An 18,662-nucleotide genomic window follows, 5' to 3' on the forward strand; every position below is an offset into this window, starting at 1 on the left:
CTTTGTCCACTAATGTAATGCCACAAAACGGAGGAACTCAGCAGGGAGGACATTCTGACTCCAAGCAGAAGGAGATGAATGATGAACCTTAGGCTGTGCGCCTCGCGGTTTCCTCCTGTCACTGGGGGTGGGGCTGCAGTTTGGCTTCACACTTCTAGGTCTTTTCTTATTTTTAAGGGGGCGGGGGCTGTCACCTCTGAGGAGTCAGCTGTGATTGATCCTTCTCCACACCCAGCCAAGCACCCCCCACAGACAGGGGAGCGCCCGCAGTAGGGCGGGCGGCAAGGGCAGTTATAGCCAACAGTCCCTAAATCATCCCAGCAGGGGCGCGGGAAATTCCACCGAGGTGAAAGCCTAGGCGGCCGGGTGAGGAAATCCCCATGCCCGGGCCCAGAAACGGCTCCAGGTGGAAGTCACTTGTCTAAAGAGAACAGGGCGTAACGGGGGTCATTTCAGGGCTGTTCTTTTAAATCGGTGAGCACAGTCTGTCCACTTTCCCTCAGTTTATTCTAGAGGCCACACGCCACCCCCGCCCCCGGGAAGTCGCCCGGTTGCGGGTCCCGGGACAGGCCCACCTGGCCCGCGGCGCTCGCAGCATCCGGACCTGGTCAGCCTCGCGCCCCTCGCGGCCACTTTAAGAGCGGCCGCGGCCCACGTGCTCAGTGATGTCAGAGCAGGAAGTGTTTGAGGAAGTCGCGCCGCGCTGCCCGCGTTAAGATTCCCGCATTTTAATGTTTTCAGAGGGGTATCAGAGCCCAGGGTCCGGCCGCCCCAGCCCCGCCTCCCCCGCCCCGGGGAGCCCTCCCCCTGCCCCGCGTCCCTGCCGACAGGTGAGTCCCCCTCGCGGGTGCGGCCCGGGTGCCACCTGCAGGCCCCGCCGCTCCGCTGCCTGCAAGGCCCAGAAGACCCCTCTGTGCCGCTGGAAAGTCGCAGCTTGCGGACTGGGGAGGGTTTCACTCGTGCGGATTGGAGTTCGGGAAGCCGGGAGAAACAGCCCTGGCTGGGATGGCTTCTTGGGGGTGGGTGGCTTTGAGGGAAACCTGCGATTTATGGGAACGTTGTAAAGAAACACGTGACCGAGGGGACGCTCAGAAGTAGGTTCTGTCCCTGCCACCTCGGGCAGAAGGCGGGCAGGCCCGGGCGCCCCTGGTGGAGTCCGCCGGGGATCCCCTCGCTGGGGCAGGGGCGTGGACATCGCCTCCCTCGGTGACTTTCTTCCCTGCCTGATGCCACAGCAACCGGATGGGGGAGGGTGAGAGGGACAAAAGTTTGCCACAAAGTTTGGACAAACCAAACACATTAGTTTCTTTACAAAGTAAAAAACCAGTTGTATTTTTCTTCTCTCCCATTCGAGAGCAGTGGTATCTCTTGCCTTCTCCATCTCTTTGAACTCCATTTTTTTTTCTTAATCCTAACCTTTTTTCCCCATCCCAAATTGCTTACAGAGTTAGCACGACATCAGTATGAGCTGGTCACCTTCCCTGACAACCCAGACATGTGGGGCCTGGGAAATGAAAGAGCGCCTTGGGACAGGGGGATTTGGAAATGTCATCCGATGGCACAATCAGGTAGGCCCTCTGTGCAGCTTGGGGAGGGGTGGGAAGCCAGGCTCCCTCCTCACTGCCTCCACTTTCTCTGATCCTACTGGGCCAAGGGCTCACCTTTGGCTTTGGTCATCTTGGGACAGTGAATAGGGGACTGGGAAGAGGGCTTCAGGACTTCTGAGCTGACTCCAGGTTAGTGGTCTCCAAGCTTTATTGACTATGTCACCTAAATAAACAGTAAAATAAAGATAAGCTCTTAGTCTGTATTTTATATATATATATGGTTACAGTAGAATATCATGTACTAATATATACTGATATATGTTATAAAACATACAGAAATAGGAAAATTTAAAGGATGAGGATAATTAAATAGTTTAAAATATTTTAATTCCTTGAAGCCAGGAGTTCAAGAACAGCCTGGGCAACATAGCAAGACCTCGTCTCTACAAAAAAGTTTTAAAAATTAGGCAGCCAGCTGGGCGTGGTGGCTTACACCTGTAATCTCAGCACTTTGGGAGGCTGAGGCAGGCGGATCACGTGGTCAGGAGATAGAGACCATCTTGGCTAACACCGTGAAACCCCATCTCTACTAAAAATACAAAGAATTAGCCAGGCTTGGTGGGACGTGCCTGTAGTCCCAGCTACTTGGGAGGCTGAGGCAGGAGAATCGCTTGAACCCAGGAGGCGGAGGTTGCAGTGAGCGGAGATTGCGCTGCTGCACTCCAGCCTGGGCAACAGATTGAGACTCCATCTCAAAAAAAAAAAAAAAAAAAAAAAAAAAAATTAGGCAGCCATGGTGCGTACCTGTAGTCCCACTACATTGGAGGCTGATGTGGGAGGATTTCTTGCCCAGGAGTTTGAGGCTGTAGTGAGCTATGATTGTGCCACTGCACTCTAGCCTGGGTGACAGAGGGAGACCTTGTTTCAAAACCATTTTTTAGAAATTATTTAAAATGTCAGGTACATTGGCTCACGCCTGTAATCCCAGCACTTTGGGAGGCCTAGGAGGGAGGATCACTTGAGGTCAGGAGTTTGAGACCAGCCTGGCCAACATGGTGAAACCTCATCTCTACTAAAAATACAAAATTAGCTGCTGTGGTGGTACGTGCCTGTAACTTCAGCTACTCAGGAGGCTGAGGCAGGAGAATCGCTTGAACCCAGGAGGCGGAGGTTTCAGTGAGCTGAGACAGTGTCACTGCATTCCAGCCTGGGCTACAAAATGAGACCCTGTCTCAAAAAAAAAAAAAAGTATTTATAATATTTGCCAATTATGATGTCTTCCCAGTATTGCACGGTACAAAATAAGCAGATCCACATGAAAGTGAGAATTATTTTAATTTTGTAGAGATGGGGTCTTGCTATGTTGCCCAGGCTTGTCTCGAACTCGCGTCCTCAGGCAGTCTTCCCGCCTTTGCCTCCCAAAATGTTGGGATTACAGGCCTGAGCCATGGGACATGGCCTCAGCTGAGGTTTTTTTTTTTTTATTTTTTGTAGTGATGGTGGTCTCTCAATGTCCAGGCTAGTCTAGAATCCCTGGCCTCAAGTGATCTTCCTGCCTTGGCCTCTCAAAGTGCTGGGATTACAGCCATGAGTCATTGAACCTGGCCTGTTTTTATTTTTAATTGACACATAATAATTGTTACATATTTATGGGGGACAGTGTGATATTTTGACACCTAATGTGTAATGATCAAATCAGGGTAATTGGCATATTCATCACTTGAAACACTTATCCTTTTTGTTGGAAACAGTCAAAATTCTTTCTTCTGGCTATTTTGAAATACACAATAATTTTTTTTTTTTTTTCCCGGAGATGGAGTCTAGCACTGTTGCCCAGGCTGGAGTGCAGTGGTGCGATCTTGGCTCACTGCAACCTCCGCCTCTCGAGTTCAAGTGATTATCCTGCCTCAGCCTCCTGAGTACCTGGAATTACAGGTGTGCACCACCATGCCCGGCTAATTATTGTATTTTTAGTAGAAATGGGGTTTAACCATGTTGGCTGGGCTGGTCTCGAACTCCTGACCTCAGGTGTTCCGCCCACCTCAGCTGCCCAAAGTGCTTGGAATACAAGCGTGAGCCACTGCGTCCGGCCTGAAATGTATAATAAAGTTTTATTCACTGTAGTCACCCTGTTGTTCTATAGAATACTATAACTTATTCTACCTAACTATAATTTTGTACCCATTAACCAGTCCCTCCCTATTCCCCTCCACACCCCAGCCCCCACACCCTCACCCTTTCCTGCCTCTGGTGACCACTGTTCTACTTTCTACTTCTGTGAGATCAGTCTTTTGTTGTTGTTGTTGTGTTTTTGAGATGGAGTTTTGCTCTTGTCATCCAGGCTGGAGTGCAATGGCGCGATCTTGGCTCACTGCAACCTCTGCCTCCCAGGTTCAAGCAATTCTCCTGCCTCAGACTCCCGAGTAGCTGAGATTACAGGTGCCTGCCACCACACCTGGCTAATTTTTGTATTTTTAGTAGAGATGGGGTTTCACCATGTTGGCCAGGCTGGTCTTGAACTCCTGAACTTAGGTGATCCCCCCCCGCCTCAGCCTGCCAAAGTATTGGGATTACAGGTGTGAACCACCGAGGCTGGCTGAGATCAGTTTTTTTTTTTTTTGAGATGGAGTCTCGCTCTGTTGCCCAAGCTGAAGTGCAGTGGCACAATCTCAGCTCACTGCAACCGGCATATCCTGGGTTCAAGTGATTCTCCAGTCTCAGCCTCCCAAGTAGCTGTGATTACAGCCGTGCACCACCACACCTGGCTAATTTTTGTGTTTTTAGTAGAGATAGGGTTTCACCATGTTGGCCAGGCTGGTCTCGAACTCCTGACTTCAGGCGATCTGCCTGCCTCGGCCTCCCAAAATGCTGGGATTACAGGCATGAGCCACCATGCCTGGCCTTTTTTTTTTTTTAATTTTTAATTTCTTTGGAGACAGGGTCTCAATCTGTCATCCAGGCTGAGAGCAGTGGTGCCATCATGGGTCACTGCAGCCTTGACCTCCTGGGCTCAAATGATCCTTCTGCCTCAACCTCCTGAGTAGCTGGGACTGCAGGTATGTGTCACCACGCCCGGCTGATTTTTTGTGTTTTTGTAGATAGGAGGTCTCTGTTGCCCAGGCTGGTCTCGAATTCCTGGACACAAGTGATCCTCCCACCTCAGCCTCTCAAAGTGCTGGTAATCCCAGGTGTCAGCCTACTGATTTTAACCAACTGAGATCTGTTTTTTATTAGCTCCCACAGATGAGTGAGAACATGCGGTATTTACCTCTCTGGGCCTGGCTTAATTCCCTTAATGTAATGCCCTCCAGGCTCATCCATGTTGCCACAGATGACAGGACTTCGTTCTTTTTTATGGCTGAATAAGAGAGTCCATTGTGTCTGTGTACTACATTTTCTTTATTCATTTGTTCATTGATGGACATTAGGTTGACATTTAGGTTGATTTCATATTTTGGCCATTGTGAATAGTGCTGCAGTAAACATGAGGGTGCCAATATCTCTTTGATAAACTGATTTCCTTTCCTTTGGATAGATACCCACTAGTGGGATTGCTGGATCATATGGTAATTCTATTTATAGTTTTTCTTTTTTTTTTGAGACGGAGGCTGGTCTCAGGCTCTGTCACCCAGGCTGGAGTGCAGTGACATGATCTCGGCTCACTGCAACCTCTGCCTCCTGGGTTCAAGCAGTTCTCCTGCTTCAGCCTCCAAGTAGCTGGGATTACAGGTGTGTGCCACCACACCCGGCTAATTTTTATGTTTTTAGTAGAGACAGGGTTTTGCCATTTTGGCCAGGCTGGTCTCGAACTCCTGACCTCAGGTGATCTGCCTGCCTCAGCCTCTCAACCTGTTGAAACTAAGGCGTGAGCCACTGCGCTAGCCTTATTTGTAGTTTTTCAAGGAACCGCCATACTATTTTCCATAATGGCTGTGCTAATTTACATTCCCACCAATAGTGTATAGAGTTTCCCTTTCTCCACATCCTTGCCTTCATTTGTTCTTTTTTGTCTTTCTGATAATAGCCATTTTAACTGTGGTGAGATGACATCTCATTGTGGTTTTGATTTGCATTTGTCTGATGATTAGTGATATTGAACATTTTATCATATACTTGTTGACCATCTGTAAGTCTTTGAGAAATTCCTCTTCAAATCATTTGCCCATTTTAAAAATTGGATGATTTATTATTTTGCTGTTGAGTTGTTTGAGTTCCTTGCATATTCTTGATATTAATCCCTTGTTGGATGGATAGTTTGCAAACAATTTCTCCTATTTCATAGGTTGTCTCCACAGGTTCCATAGGTTTACTCTGTTTTTTCTTTTGCCGTGCAGAAGCTTTTTAGTTTGATGTAATCTCATTTGTCTACTTTTGCCTCTGTTAACTGTGCTTATCCATAAAATCTTTTCCCAGACCCTGAAGCACTTCCCATGTTTTCTTTTTTTTTTTTTTTTTTTTTTGAGACAGTCTCACGCTCAGCTGAGACAGGTGTGATCTGGGGTCACTGCAGCCTCCATCTCCTGGGTTCAAGCGATTCTCCTGCCTCAGCCTCCTGAGTAGCTGGGATTACAGGCAGCGCCATCATGACCGGCTAATTTTTTTTTTTTTTGAGACGGAGTCTTGCTCTATCACCCAGGCTGGAGTGTAGTAGCGTGATCTTGGCTCACTGCAAGCTCCGTCTCCCGGGATCATGCCATTCTCCTGCCTCAGCCTCCCGAGTAGCTGGGACTATAGGCACCTGCCACCATGCCTGGCTAATTTTTTATGTATTTTTGGTAGAGATGGGGTTTCACCGTGTTAGCCAGGATGGTCTCGATCTCGTGACTTTGCGATCTGCCCACCTCGGCCTCCCAAAGTGCTAGGATTACAGGCATAAGCTACCACACCTGGCTACACCCAGCTAATTTTTCTTTTTTGTGTGTGTGACGGAGTCACAAACTGTTGCCCAGGCTGGAGTGCGTTGGCGCGATCTCGGCTCACTGCAACCTCCGCCTCCTGGGTTCAAGCGATTTTCCTGCTTCAGCTTCCCAAGTAGTTGGGATTACAGGCACCTGCCACCACACCCGGCTAGTTTTTATATTTTTAGTAGACACGGGGTTTCACCATGCTGTCCAGGCTGGTCTTGAACTCCCAATCTCAGGCAATCCACCCGCCTCGGCCTCCCAAAGTGCTGGAATTACAGGGATGAGCCACTGTGCCCAGCCTAGTTTTTGTATTTTTAGTAGAGACAGGGTTTCACCATGTTGGCCATGCTGTTCTCAAACTCTTGACCTCAAGTGATCTGTCCATGTTGGCCTCCCAAAGTGTTGGGATTACAGGCATGAGCCACTAACAGGCGCCTGGCCTGTTATGTACTTTTAAAAAGCCAAAAGCCAGCTTCCTCCTCCTGCCGGCTGAACCCCATGCAGTCTGTTTGCACCTGCCTCTCTGTCATTCCTCCCCTTGGCTGCCCCTGGTTCGGGTGCTGAGCCCTCTCGTCGAACAGGCCTCCCTCTCCTGCATGTTCCTCCAGGATGAACTCTAGGCTACCTCCTCCACAAACCTGTTTGGGATGACTTTGTTCCGTGGGAACTGGTTCTCCCGGTGAGTTTCTCCAGGCCTCTCCAGGCCGGCTCCTGTGCCGCCCTTCCTGTCTGACGAGAGTAAGTGTCGTCAGGACCCTGCATTCCTGGTCAGCCAGGGTTGGGTCTGGCCTTGGAGTTCCTTCAGTTCTTCTGTAGCAAGTGCCTGACGTTGTATATGTGCTAGGTGATCCAAATCATCCACTCTGCCAGTCCACAAATATTTATCTAATGTCTATTATGTGTACAGTGGTGACTAAAGCGGACCTTTGGAGAAGGGAAAGAGCCATTAGTCAACTAATTATAAATGTAAGCTCCTAAGTATTATAAAGTGCAAGTTGGGAGAATGACCCAGTGCACTGAGACCTTTCGTTGGGGTGGGATCAGTCAGTGTCAGAGGAGGTTCCCTAAGGAAGTGGCACTTGAACTGAGGTCCTAGTAGAAGTCAGCTTGGCAGAGAAGGTGGGAGGAGAGTTCCAGGCCAAGGGAGAGGCTCCTGAGGGCCCCTGTGGAGGGCAGGTGTGGCAAGTGGGCAGGACCGAAGGCCAGTGTGGCCCGAAGGGAGGATGGGGTACAAGTGCCTGGGTGGCTGAGGGTGGACTGTGTAAGTCAGACCCTGTGGCGTTTTTTGGGCAGTTTCAGCTGAAGAGGTTTTGTTTTTATGGAGGAGCTGTGGAACGATGTTAGAGGGAGGTGCTGTGCCCATGGGAACAGATTGGGAGGGCCCAAGCAGTGGGCGGCGTGCTAGGAAAAAATCAGCTCTGGGAAGAAATGCCCTGATCCATAGTGCGCAGCAGTTCTTATGGGGTAGCTACTCCCACCAGGGCTGACTTCAAGCCACCAGCAGTTTAACAGCCCGCTCCGGCCAGATTCCTGAATAGTTAACAACTAGCTCTCGGTGGCTGCTAGTACAGTGTCACTGGCACCGTCCCAGTGATGCAGGCAGACCAGGTCTGAATGTTTTGGAGTCGTCCAGGTGAGAGATGGAGAGGGGTGGGCAGACTTAAACGATATTTAGACCTGGTGCGGTGGCTTACGCCTGTAATCCCAGCACTTTGGGAGCAGAGGCAGGCAGATCACCTGAGGTTGGGAGTTCGAGACCAGCCTGACCAATGTAGAGAAACCCTGTCTCTACTAAAAATACAAAATTAGCCAGGTGTGGTGGCGGATGCCTGTAATACCAGCTACTCAGGAGGCTGAGGCAGGAGAATTGCTTGAACCCAGGGGGCGGAGGTTGCAGTGAGCCGAGATTGTGCTACTGCACTCTAGCCTGGGCAACAGGAGCGAAACTCTGTCTAAGAAAAAAAAAAAAGAGAGAGAGAGAAGTATATTTAAGGGGTGGAATCAACAGGGCTTAGTGGTGGAGTAGAGGTGGAAGGGAGCAGGAGGAGTGGAGTGCCTGCAGGTCCTCAGTGGATGCCTACCCGTGAGCGGCCCAGGCCAGGAAGCTCTCTACCTTCCTTCCCCATGGGTTCTCCCTAAGTTTGGGAAATCTCTAGGGCTGCTTTGGGTGCTAAGGAGAGGTCTTTGGTCATTGTCCAAGTTCAGAAGATGAGCGTTTGTGTTCTCTGTTGGGGACCCCTCTGTTCACAGCCTCTTAAAAGAAGCAGCTGGGCTATGGTAGTGTTGGTTCCTTAACTCTCATGGTTTTACTCCACATAACAAGTGTGCACTTTCCTGACACTCCATGCATTGTATCTTGTCTGCAGAAGAGGGAATGTTTTAGTTATCACGATAGAAATTACATGAAAAAGCCCCTAAGCATGGGTATCCTCAGTCAGAGATAGTGGCCTGATAATCAGAAGTATCATTTACTGAGAACCTACTATGCGCCAGCATCAAACTACGTATTTATGTGCTTTCTCTCCAGCCCTCACATCTCTAAAAGGAAGTACTGTTGTCTTTGTTCCCATTTTGTAGTTGAGGAGACTGAAGCACAGTCTCTGTGACTCACCCACAGAGGCTGAGCTCGCAAGCAAAGAGGCTAGGATTGGAACCTGCGTCTGTTCGGAACCCAACCTCGTGTTTTTCCATTGTGCCTGTGGCCTCTCCGTGGTGGGGACTCGGGGTGGGGCCTCGGTGTTCCTTAGGCTCTCCTTGTTCCCTACAGTCTGAACCTCTTTGAAGCAGGAAGGGGAAAACACTTCTTTATTGGTTTTTTGTTGTTTGTTTTTTGAGACAGGGTCTCCCTCTGTCACCCAGACTGGAGTGCAGTGGCTCGATCAGGGCTCACTGCAGCCTTGAACTTCTAGGGTCAAGGAGTCCTCCCACTTTGGCCTCCTGAGTAGCTGGGACTACAGGCATGAGACCCCATGCCTGGCTAATTTTTTTTTTTTTTTTTTTGTAGAGATGAGGTCGTTCTATGTTGCCCAGGCTGGTCTCGAACTCCTGGGCTCAAGCAGTCCTCCTGCCTTGGCCTCCCAAAGTGCTGGGATTTCAGGCATGAGCCACTGCGCTTGGTTGAAAAATGCTTCTTTGGAGAACAAAACACTTATAAGTCTTCCTTGTTAGACAAAGAACCCCACATTGAGTGTTTCCCAGGGAGGGAGGGCAGTTAACAAGCGAGCCCCACCAACCTGCTTCCCCGGTTCTTGTGGTTCTCCTGCCATGCGTGGGCCTCACCATTCCACACTGTGTTGGAACTCGCTAAGACCTCCAGCTCAGGGTCAGCACAAACCGCTTCCCAGTACGGTTTAGACAGGCTGCATTTTCAGTGAGACCTCTGTTAAATACAAAGGAGGAGGAGGAGGAGGTAACCAAGTGCCCCCACCTGGCAACATGGTTTGGGAGTAGGGGTGGGAACACGAGACTCAGTCACACAGACCTGGGTTCAGATCCTGGCTCTGTCAGCATCTTGGCTCTGTGGGTCCCCTCTTTTCGCATGGATGATGGGGATTCTCCAATATTGATCCCCTCATTGCTGGGTCCCCAATATGGCTGGGCAGGAGGTAGGTCAGCTGCCTTCTGGAAGCGACCCAGAGTACCTTGCGATATCGTCATGTTCTGTGTGCACTTGGCTGTGAGGAGGGCCAGGAAGTGCTGCCTGGAGCCCTGTGGAATGCTTGTTGAGGTGGAGGAGGCAGTGTGTGCACTGGATGTTAGAAGGCAGAGTGTTAACAATCCCTTCTATGAAGCAGCACGGACCTGAACTCGCCCCTTCAGGGGACAAGACAAAGCTCACCCCAGCTTATCTCTGTGCTTGGAAGCCTTAAAGCCTCTGCTCCATTCAGTCACTTCTCTAGGGATTTATAGAGCCTGGGCCCAAGCTCTGTCGGGGATACCAGGAAAAAAGGGGCCCTGCCCTTCGTGTGCTTGCTCTCTGATCACAGTGATCCAGGGAGCATTCAGGAACGCGGTGAGTGAGTCTAAATCCAAGCACCGAACTGCATGGATAACAATGGCTGCTGTTTCTCCAGGGCATCATATGGCAGCCGAGCTGGGTTCCCTGTCCGCATGATCTCTCCTGAATGCTGGGGAAGGGAGGCTTCTTGGAGTGAATGGAGCTTTAGCAGGATCTGGAAAGGAGGTAGACTTTCGAGGGCCTCGCAGGAAAACAGAGGTCGACTCAAGTGGGCAGAGCAGCATCTCCACGGGGCCAGAAAAGAAAGTGAGGCTGTGGTCGTTTATTCCTGGCTCCCTGTGTTCGGATGCTGTGTTTCATTTTAGCTGACATCCCTGGAGTGGATGGACCCATCCCCATCTTATGGATAAGGACCCAGGGCTTATACATGGGCTCCTAATGCACCTTTACCATGCGGTGGGGGAGGGAGTTACACCTGGACCTACTTGTCTCCGGAGCCCGAGCGCCTAGCTCCCATGGGTGAGGCGGGAGGCCACTGTGCCCAGTGGGGGTCTGCACTATAGGGAGTAGGGTGAAGAAGTTATGGCCCTCATAGCATAGAGCAGGCGATGCTGGGGCCCAGGGTGTGTTCAGTCGACTACCTGCTGAGTCGGGTGAAACTGCAGCTGGATCCCGGACCTGTTGGCTTCCAGCTCTGGGTCCTCCTTCCCAGTCTCTCTGCCCCCAGCCTTGTGCCTCCTTTCTGAAGCACTCATCTCAGGAGGTGGGGTCTGAGAAGGAGGAGGAGGTTGTTACTAATTGTCCCCGTGTCCACAGTGGCCTGGTTGGACGCTTGCCATGATAACGGGACACTGGGCTTTCTGTGCTAAGGGTCTAAACGTAGCTCTTTGCCTCTGTGAGTTTCCCCTGAGTCATTGAAAGAGGTGAACTTCAGGAAGCTGGGCCAGCCCCTTTTGTTTCTCCTGTGACTGGTCTTCAGCTCGCATCTGCCAGGCACCTTTTAGTCTGAGGATGTGCTTCCCCTCTGCCTTTTTTACACCTTATGACACACATGCTTATACACAAGTTTTATGTTTTCATGCATCAAAGGCAAGGAATTGCAAACTCTGAGGACCTTCATAATCACTACATTCAATCTGGACATACAGGGGAACCTTTCTCCCTTTTCTCAAAATACAGACCAGTTTTCTGTTGTTGTTTTGTGTGTGTTTATTTTTCAAGACAGGGTGTCACTCCAGTAGCCCAGGCTGGAGTGCAGCAGCGCGATCACAGCTCAATGCAGGTCTCACTGTATTGTCCAGACTTGACTTCCCAGGCTCAGGAGATTCTCCCACCTCGGCCTCCCAAGTAGCTGGAACTACAGGCATCTATGACTATGCCTGGCTAGTTTTAAAAAATATTTTTAGTAGAGATAGAGTCTTGCCATGTTGCCCAGGCTGGTCTCAAACCCCTGGGCTCTAGTGATCTACCTGCCTTGGTCTCCCAAAGTGCTGGGATTATAGGCATGAGCCACCACGCCCGGCCACAAAGCAGTTTTGAGTTTTGTCCTTCACGAGGAGTTCACGTACCAGAAGTTGGGTACTGACATGGCTCAGGCCTAGTCTGGGTTTCCACAGAACTAAGCTAAGACTCAGTAGATTCTAGGAAAAATAAAGTAAGCCAACCTTCTTACTTTACATCTGTTCGAATTCCACTGCTAGTGAAGAACAAACTCCCCGGGGTTTCAGAACCGGTGTTCGTAGCCTGCTTCTGTGCTGTTTTAATTGAATTTCGCTTTCTAGAGCAGGCATGTTTTTAATAACAAAGTAATTCTGTTTGCATTTCTGTTTCAAATGAAACATTACTCATGGAAAAACTGGGAATATTTCAGAATACTTCCTAGAGGCAGATGAAGGCCACTGTGTTAGGAAAAGTTTAAGTGTGTCTGTATCTACAGCAGACCTTCCTAGGCCCAGGAAGTTAGGATTTCACCTCAACTCTAGGGTGAAGCTGAGCTGTCTGTGAGTAGAAAGTTAGTTTTGGTCTCTATGCCCAGATATTTAAAGACTTGTTTAGTGTTCACATTGCTGAGTTCAGTCTTTTTAGTTTGCATTTGGATATTTAAGACTAATTTCAAGTCTTCAGTATCAAAATCTCTTCCTGATTCTGGGTTGGGCCAAGTGACAGCTGTGTATCAGGTCCAGTGTTTGTGTTGGGCAAAAGACTGCAATTATCCAATTTGTAGCTAGACAGATGACCTAAAATCACTTAATAAACTGAGTCATCTAATCTACTTTTTAAATCTGATTATCTGTCCTGTTTCATTTGTGGTAGGTAGAATAATTCCCCCCAACCCCACCAAGAAATCTGCATCCTAATCTCTGAACCTATGACTGGGTGGGGCAGCATGGCAAAAGGAAATTAAGGTTACAGATGAAATTATGTTTCCTAATCAGCTGACCTGAGATGGGGAGATTGACCTGGCTTCCCTGGGGGTCCCAGTGTAATCTCAAGGGTTCTTAAACGTGGGAGAGGGAGGTAGCAGAGCCAGTGTCAGCTGATGCATGTGAGGAAAATGGCGGGCCATGGCTGACGCCAGGATGGGCTAGGGGGCCACGAGCTGAAGAAAGTGGCGCTTCTAGAAGATGCAGAGGGAAAAGCAGGGAAACAGACTCTCCCCTAGAGCCTCTAGATGGAGCACAGCCTCACCAACATCCTAGCTCTGGCAGACGCATGTCAGGCTTCAGCAGATAGAACTGCAAGGAAATAAGGTGTATTATTTTAAGCCACCAAGTTTGTGGTAATTTGTTACAGCAGCAATAGACAACAAGTGCACTCTTCTGTGTATTGAAGTTAAGTTGCTGCAGATTTTTTGGTATCTTGGTTTAGTCTCAGTCATTCTGAGGTAGCGAACCATGAGTTACAGTCTCTTTGGCTAAACCATTGCTTGGAATACTGTCCATGGAAATGTTGCAGGGTGGATGGAGGTGGATAGATGCTCTTGGCAACGGCACCTCACGCTGCAGCGGGGCCATCAGTCTCTGTTTGTGGAACCCTGTGTTCCCCACGTCTAAGCTCCTCTGCAAACTCCGCCTAACTGGAGGCAAGTGTCTGTAGCAGTGTGTCAGTGCTGCTATCACAGAGGAACTGAGAATGCGCAATTTATAACAATTTTATTTCTTATAGTCCTAGAGGCTAGGAAGTCCAAGATCAAGGCAGGGTGAAGGCGAAAGGGCAAGATACAAAAAGGGCCAAACTTGTCCTTTTATAACCATCAGTCCCACCTGGGGTACAGAGCCATCAAGTTTGTATCTTCATAAACTGAGAAAACAGAAATTGGCCTAACAGGGCCTCTAGGACATCCTTCAAGTGAGCCATAGTAGGGTCTGGTACAGTTCTGAAATCTTCTCCTACTGTTGGGTACCCTGTGCCACACTGCAGGCGCGGCTCTTGCCCAGGTGTGTGTGTGGGTTGGGAGTTTTGTGCTGTAGGTACACAGGAGGATGTTGGTGCAGGTCAGCTTGTTTAGCGGTGGCAGGATCGGCTCTCAGGCTGGGGCTCTGGGAGCTGCTGCCTGGGGCAGCTGCTGCCCCGCAGTTGTCCTGGAGACCCCCCATGGCCAAAAGAGGTGACAGTGGTGCAGTGGTGACTCCCTTGTGGCAGCTGGAGTGCCTGAGGCCAGAGCCGCTCTCCCTGCTGCTTGTGCCACAGCCTCAGGGCCTGCCTGTCTCCGGCGTCCCCACTCATGCACCAGGGAGAAGAGGGGAGACCGCCAGGAGCCAGTGGCTCAGTTCATGATTCGCCAGGTGCAGGAGCCACTGCTGAGGATGCTGCTGGTTACCTGGGTAGAAGTTAAAGCCCATGAAGATGGACAAGTCTATAATTTGACAAAGAGAAGAGAAAACAGCCCATTACTCTGCAGAAAGTAACTCTTTGGCATGTGCACTGAAGGAATTAGCTGTTACAGGAGTATAGTGGAGGGCGAGACCCTCTTGAGTTGGGCAGACTGTGGTGCCCATGCACCTGTGCTGGCAAGTGTAGAGGAGCAGGGCCAAGCGCCAGGGTGGGTGGTGCCATCTGGCTGCAGTGTCGTGGGAGAGCGGCTGGAAATGCAGGTGGGAGCCAATCTCTGCAGGATTTTAAACAGGAGTACTCGGATGACCTGGGTTCCCTGCTCTGCGGGGTTACCAATACCTGCTAGAGGCTTGTTTTCAAGCCTTGAAATATGGGTGTCAGTATTCCCATTTTACAGAAGAAACCGAGTCAGACCAAGTGGTTTACCCAAGGTCACATAGCTAGTAAATGGCACAGTTAGAATTTGAACTAGCCAGTGTTTCATCTGCTATATTATGCTACATTATGCTTGTGTTCTGAAAGGACAAAACTCACATGAAACAATGAAGACACTCAACGTGGTGTTCACTATTAGGCTGAACCACATGCAGGTGCTATTTTTGTAGGTCAATATGGTCAATTAGCAGTGTCCCATGGGTCAGCCTAATACAGCAGCAGCCAGGGTTCCGACAGAGAAACCTCTCTGGGCAGGAATGGTCAGCAGAGGTTTCATGGCGGGGCTGGGAATGGAGCAGGGCCCTGAAGCCTCTGTAGTCTCTGGATGGATAGAAATGAGGTGGGAGAGGCTGGGTGTGGTGGCTCACGTCTGTAATCCCAGCACATTGAGAGGGCAAGGCAGGCAGATCACTTGAGGTCAGGAGTTCAAGACCAGCCTCACCAACATGATGAAACCCGTGGCTACTAAAAATACAAAAATTTGCCAGGCATGGTTGCGCATGCCTGTAATCCCAGCTACTCAGGAGGCTGAGGCACAAGAATTATTTGAACACGGGAGGTGGAGGTTGCAGTGAGCTGAGATTGTGCCAGTGCACTTCAGCCTGGGCGACAGAGCAAGGCTCTATCTCAAAAAAAAGAAAAAGAAATGAGGCTGGAGCGGTTGGGTGAGAGGTGGGGTGGTAAGGAGACAGCCCGAAGGGCAGGTGCTACGTGGCTGTCGATCGGTGTGTACATGTGACCTCGGAGCACCAGGAGGTGATTGCAGGTGACACCTAAGGACTGGAGATCCCTCCCATGCAGCAGACAGGGTGGGATTTGGCCTGCAGCTCGCTCTGCTGGTCCCCACTGTGCTGTTTCTGTAGGAAACAGGTGAGCAGATTGCCATCAAGCAGTGCCGGCAGGAGCTCAGCCCCCGGAATCGAGAGCGGTGGTGCCTGGAGATCCAGATCATGAGAAGGTGAGGGCCTTGTGCACCCCAAGGGAAAGCTGGAGCAGCAGCCCCCCGTGTGTCTAGAAAGGAGAGTCTTGCTGGGCGCGGTGGCTCACGCCTGTAATCCCAGCACTTTGGGAGGCTGAGGCAGGTGGATCACGAGGTAAGGAGATTGAGACCATCCTGGCTAACACAATGAAACCCCATCTCTATTAAAAATATCAAAAATTAGCCAGGCTTGGTAGTGGGCGCCTGTAGTCTCAGCTACTTGGGTGGCTGAGGCAGGAGAATGATGTGAACCCGGGAGGCGGAGCTTGCAGTGAGCCAGGATCGCGCCACTGCACCCCAGCCTGGGCGACAGAGCGAGACTCCGTCTAATTTAAAAAAAAAAAAAAAAAAAGAAGAGGAGAGTCTTAAATCTCTGCCCCTCCATCAGGGCGCCAGCCCGACAGTCTCCACGGTGACTCTGCTGCTTCTAAAGATGCCAGAGGAAGAGCAGCTAAAGTCCACACTGGGCCTTGTCGGGGACTTTTCATCAGTTTCATTATATTAAATAAGTTAACACAGTTATCACAGTGACTTTTCCTTTGTCAGCAAAAAAAAAGCCTTCTTTCCTCCTGTATTTCCAGTTCCAAGGTGGTACATGACCGTTCTCTGCTGTCATGCTGCTGCTGATATTTATTCCTCTAGTGTGGAGACTGGGCCGTCCATCTGCCCGGTGGCTGCTGACCCCCTAGCTAGTGAGGTGGGCTCCGAAAGAGCCAGCGAGGAGGACACCAAGCAGGGGCTCCTCTGCCAGCCTCTTAAAAAGAGGAAGTGCCATTTGGTTACATCATGGTTCTATCTGGTTACACATGAGTTCCTTCTCAGATCCCTCTCTGTGTGTCCACCTTGGGGTGATGTGTGTGGGTGAATCAACCTGCCGAAAAATAAACAGAGAAAAGAAAAAAAATACGAGAACAAAAAGAGCAGGCACCACCTTGTTTGCCTGCTTGCATGTGTGACACATCCCCCCCATGTGGAGGGCATGAGATTGGAAGGTCTTCAAAGGAGCAGTTTGGCAGCACGATGAGGACTTGGGATGTAGCACGCACAGAAAATGGAAGTTACACGGAGTGTGCCCTCAGGGTCTGAGTTCTGGTGCTGCGGGTGGGGCTGGGTGCACGCCACTGACCGGGGCATTGCAGTTGGCCACCCGTACTGGGCTCTGTCTTCCTCTGTTTCGAAGCCCTGGGTTATCCTGGGCCTTTGTTGCTGAGACCTGATGGGGGTGATAGGGATGGGTCTGGGCAGGAGTCTGGCTCTGCTCTCATCGGTTTTCCTCCTTCCTAGGCTGACGCACCCCAATGTGGTGGCTGCCCGAGATGTCCCTGAGGGGATGCAGAACTTGGCGCCCAATGACTTGCCCCTGCTGGCCATGGAGTATTGCCAAGGAGGAGATCTCCGGAAGGTGAGGCTCCCGCGGCTGCCAGGCATACAGCCTGTCTGGGCAGGTGGGACACCAGGAAGGGGGATGGGAAGACCTTTCACTTCTGTCATCATCAGGAAGCTTGGGGACCCCCAGCAACTCCAGCAGGGCTGCTTTGCCTCTCAGATCCTCTGTTCCCTGCCCACCTGGGGCTGGTGTGTGTGTAAGTCAGAGGCACTTCCGAGAACACCAGGGAAGGGGGAAGGGCGTGCTGCACACTCTGCTGGGATTATTCCAATGACAAGGAAAACTCATCACAGGTTTGGGCGTGGGGAAGGACTGGGCAAGTTCCAAAACAAATGCTTCCTCCCTGGGCGTGTTAGGGCCACGTTAGGCCTTTGGTGCCAGCGCCACTGCTCTCCTTATTAGGAGGGATCTTATTCCAGAGATGGGACAGCACCACACATGGGGGCAGGGAGCATAGAAGAGAGGGAGTGGGATTCATGATCAGAGAGCTGGGCCAGGGCTGCAGACCTGCCCCAACCCATCCGACCCACCCAACCCACCTGACCCACCTGGACTCATCTGTGGGGCTCTGCTCTCCACCTTCTCACCACACCACCTCCTGTTCCCTAGAGTGTTCACTTCTGGTGGGTGGATGGCAGCCCCTTCTGGTCTCAGGGGCAGTTGGGTGCCCTCCTCCCCGTTGTTCCCTATGATAGTACCACATAGCCTGCTAGTACATGTTACCTCATTCGATTTCCAACAGCTCACACATGAGTGCACAGGTATGGTTCCCACATCACGGGTGGATATCACAGCCCAGAGAGGTTGGGCCTCACACAGCTGTAGCAACAGAGACTGGGTCCCAGTCCACACAGACCTAGCCGCAGGCCACCTCTCCATCTCTAAGACTGAATAAGGCCATATAACATGATAACTGGAAGCTCTGAACAAAATTTTTTTTTTTTTTGAGACAGAGTCTCGCTCTATTGCCCAGGCTGGAGTGCAGTGGCGTGATCTCGACTCACTGCAGCCTCCGCCTCCTGGGTCCAAGCGATTCTCCTGTCTCAGCCTCCCGAGTAGCTGGGATTATAGGTGCCCGCCCCCATGCCCAGCTAACTTTTGTATTTTTGGTAGAGGCAGGGTTTCGCCATACCAGCCAGGCTGGTCTCGAACTCCTGACCTCAAATGATCACCCACCTCAGCCTCCCAAAGTGCTGGGATTACAGGTGTGAGCCACTGCGCCCAGCCAAAAAAATTTTTATTTTAATTGAAAACGAGGTCGGTTACTCTGCGAGTGCACCTCTTTACTTTGGAAGGGTCACAATAGTGAGGGTGGGAGCCCAGGCGTTTATTCCCTTTCAGTGGCTATTCCCAGACACACTTCAGGTGCTACTCTTACTGTTCCTCCAGGCCCTTGTGCCTCTTAAAAAAAAAACAAAAGCTTTCCACTTTGGGAAGCTGAGACAGGAGGATAGCTTGAGGCCAGGAGTTTGAGACCAGCCTGGGCAACATACCAAGGCCCTATCTCCTCAAAAAATAAAAAACGAAAAATTAGCCAGGTGTGGTAGTGTGCGCTTGTAGTCCCCACTATTTCGGAGGCTGGACTGGGAGGATGGCTTGAGCCTGGGAGGTTGAGGCT

The 18,662-nt window shown here is 50.7% G+C and overlaps 1 protein-coding gene across 24 annotated transcripts in view; it reads left to right on the forward strand.

The window, feature by feature from the left end:
• The first annotated feature begins 661 nt into the window (after positions 1–661).
• Positions 662–18,662, forward strand: part of IKBKB (inhibitor of nuclear factor kappa B kinase subunit beta) — a 57,795-nt gene continuing 39,794 nt past the window's right edge. For 8 of the 24 annotated variants that reach the window (XR_012416399.1, XM_005563202.4, XM_073998722.1 and 5 more), the window contains exons 1-4: positions 662–830; positions 1,446–1,568; positions 15,542–15,636; positions 16,942–17,059. Coding sequence is in view for 6 of the 24 variants with exons in the window: in XM_005563202.4 (XP_005563259.3) it covers positions 1,464–1,568; positions 15,542–15,636; positions 16,942–17,059 (318 nt within the window). In the remaining 18 variants the exon portion in view is untranslated. Of the gene's footprint in view, positions 1,020–1,445; positions 1,569–3,360; positions 3,483–15,541; positions 15,637–16,941; positions 17,060–18,662 lie in introns of those variants that run through there. The other 16 variants (XR_012416400.1, XM_005563204.4, XM_073998724.1 and 13 more) reach the window with 5 other exon arrangements.

This window comes from Macaca fascicularis, chromosome 8, assembly GCF_037993035.2.
Source record: "Macaca fascicularis isolate 582-1 chromosome 8, T2T-MFA8v1.1".
NCBI lineage: Eukaryota > Metazoa > Chordata > Mammalia > Primates > Cercopithecidae > Macaca > Macaca fascicularis.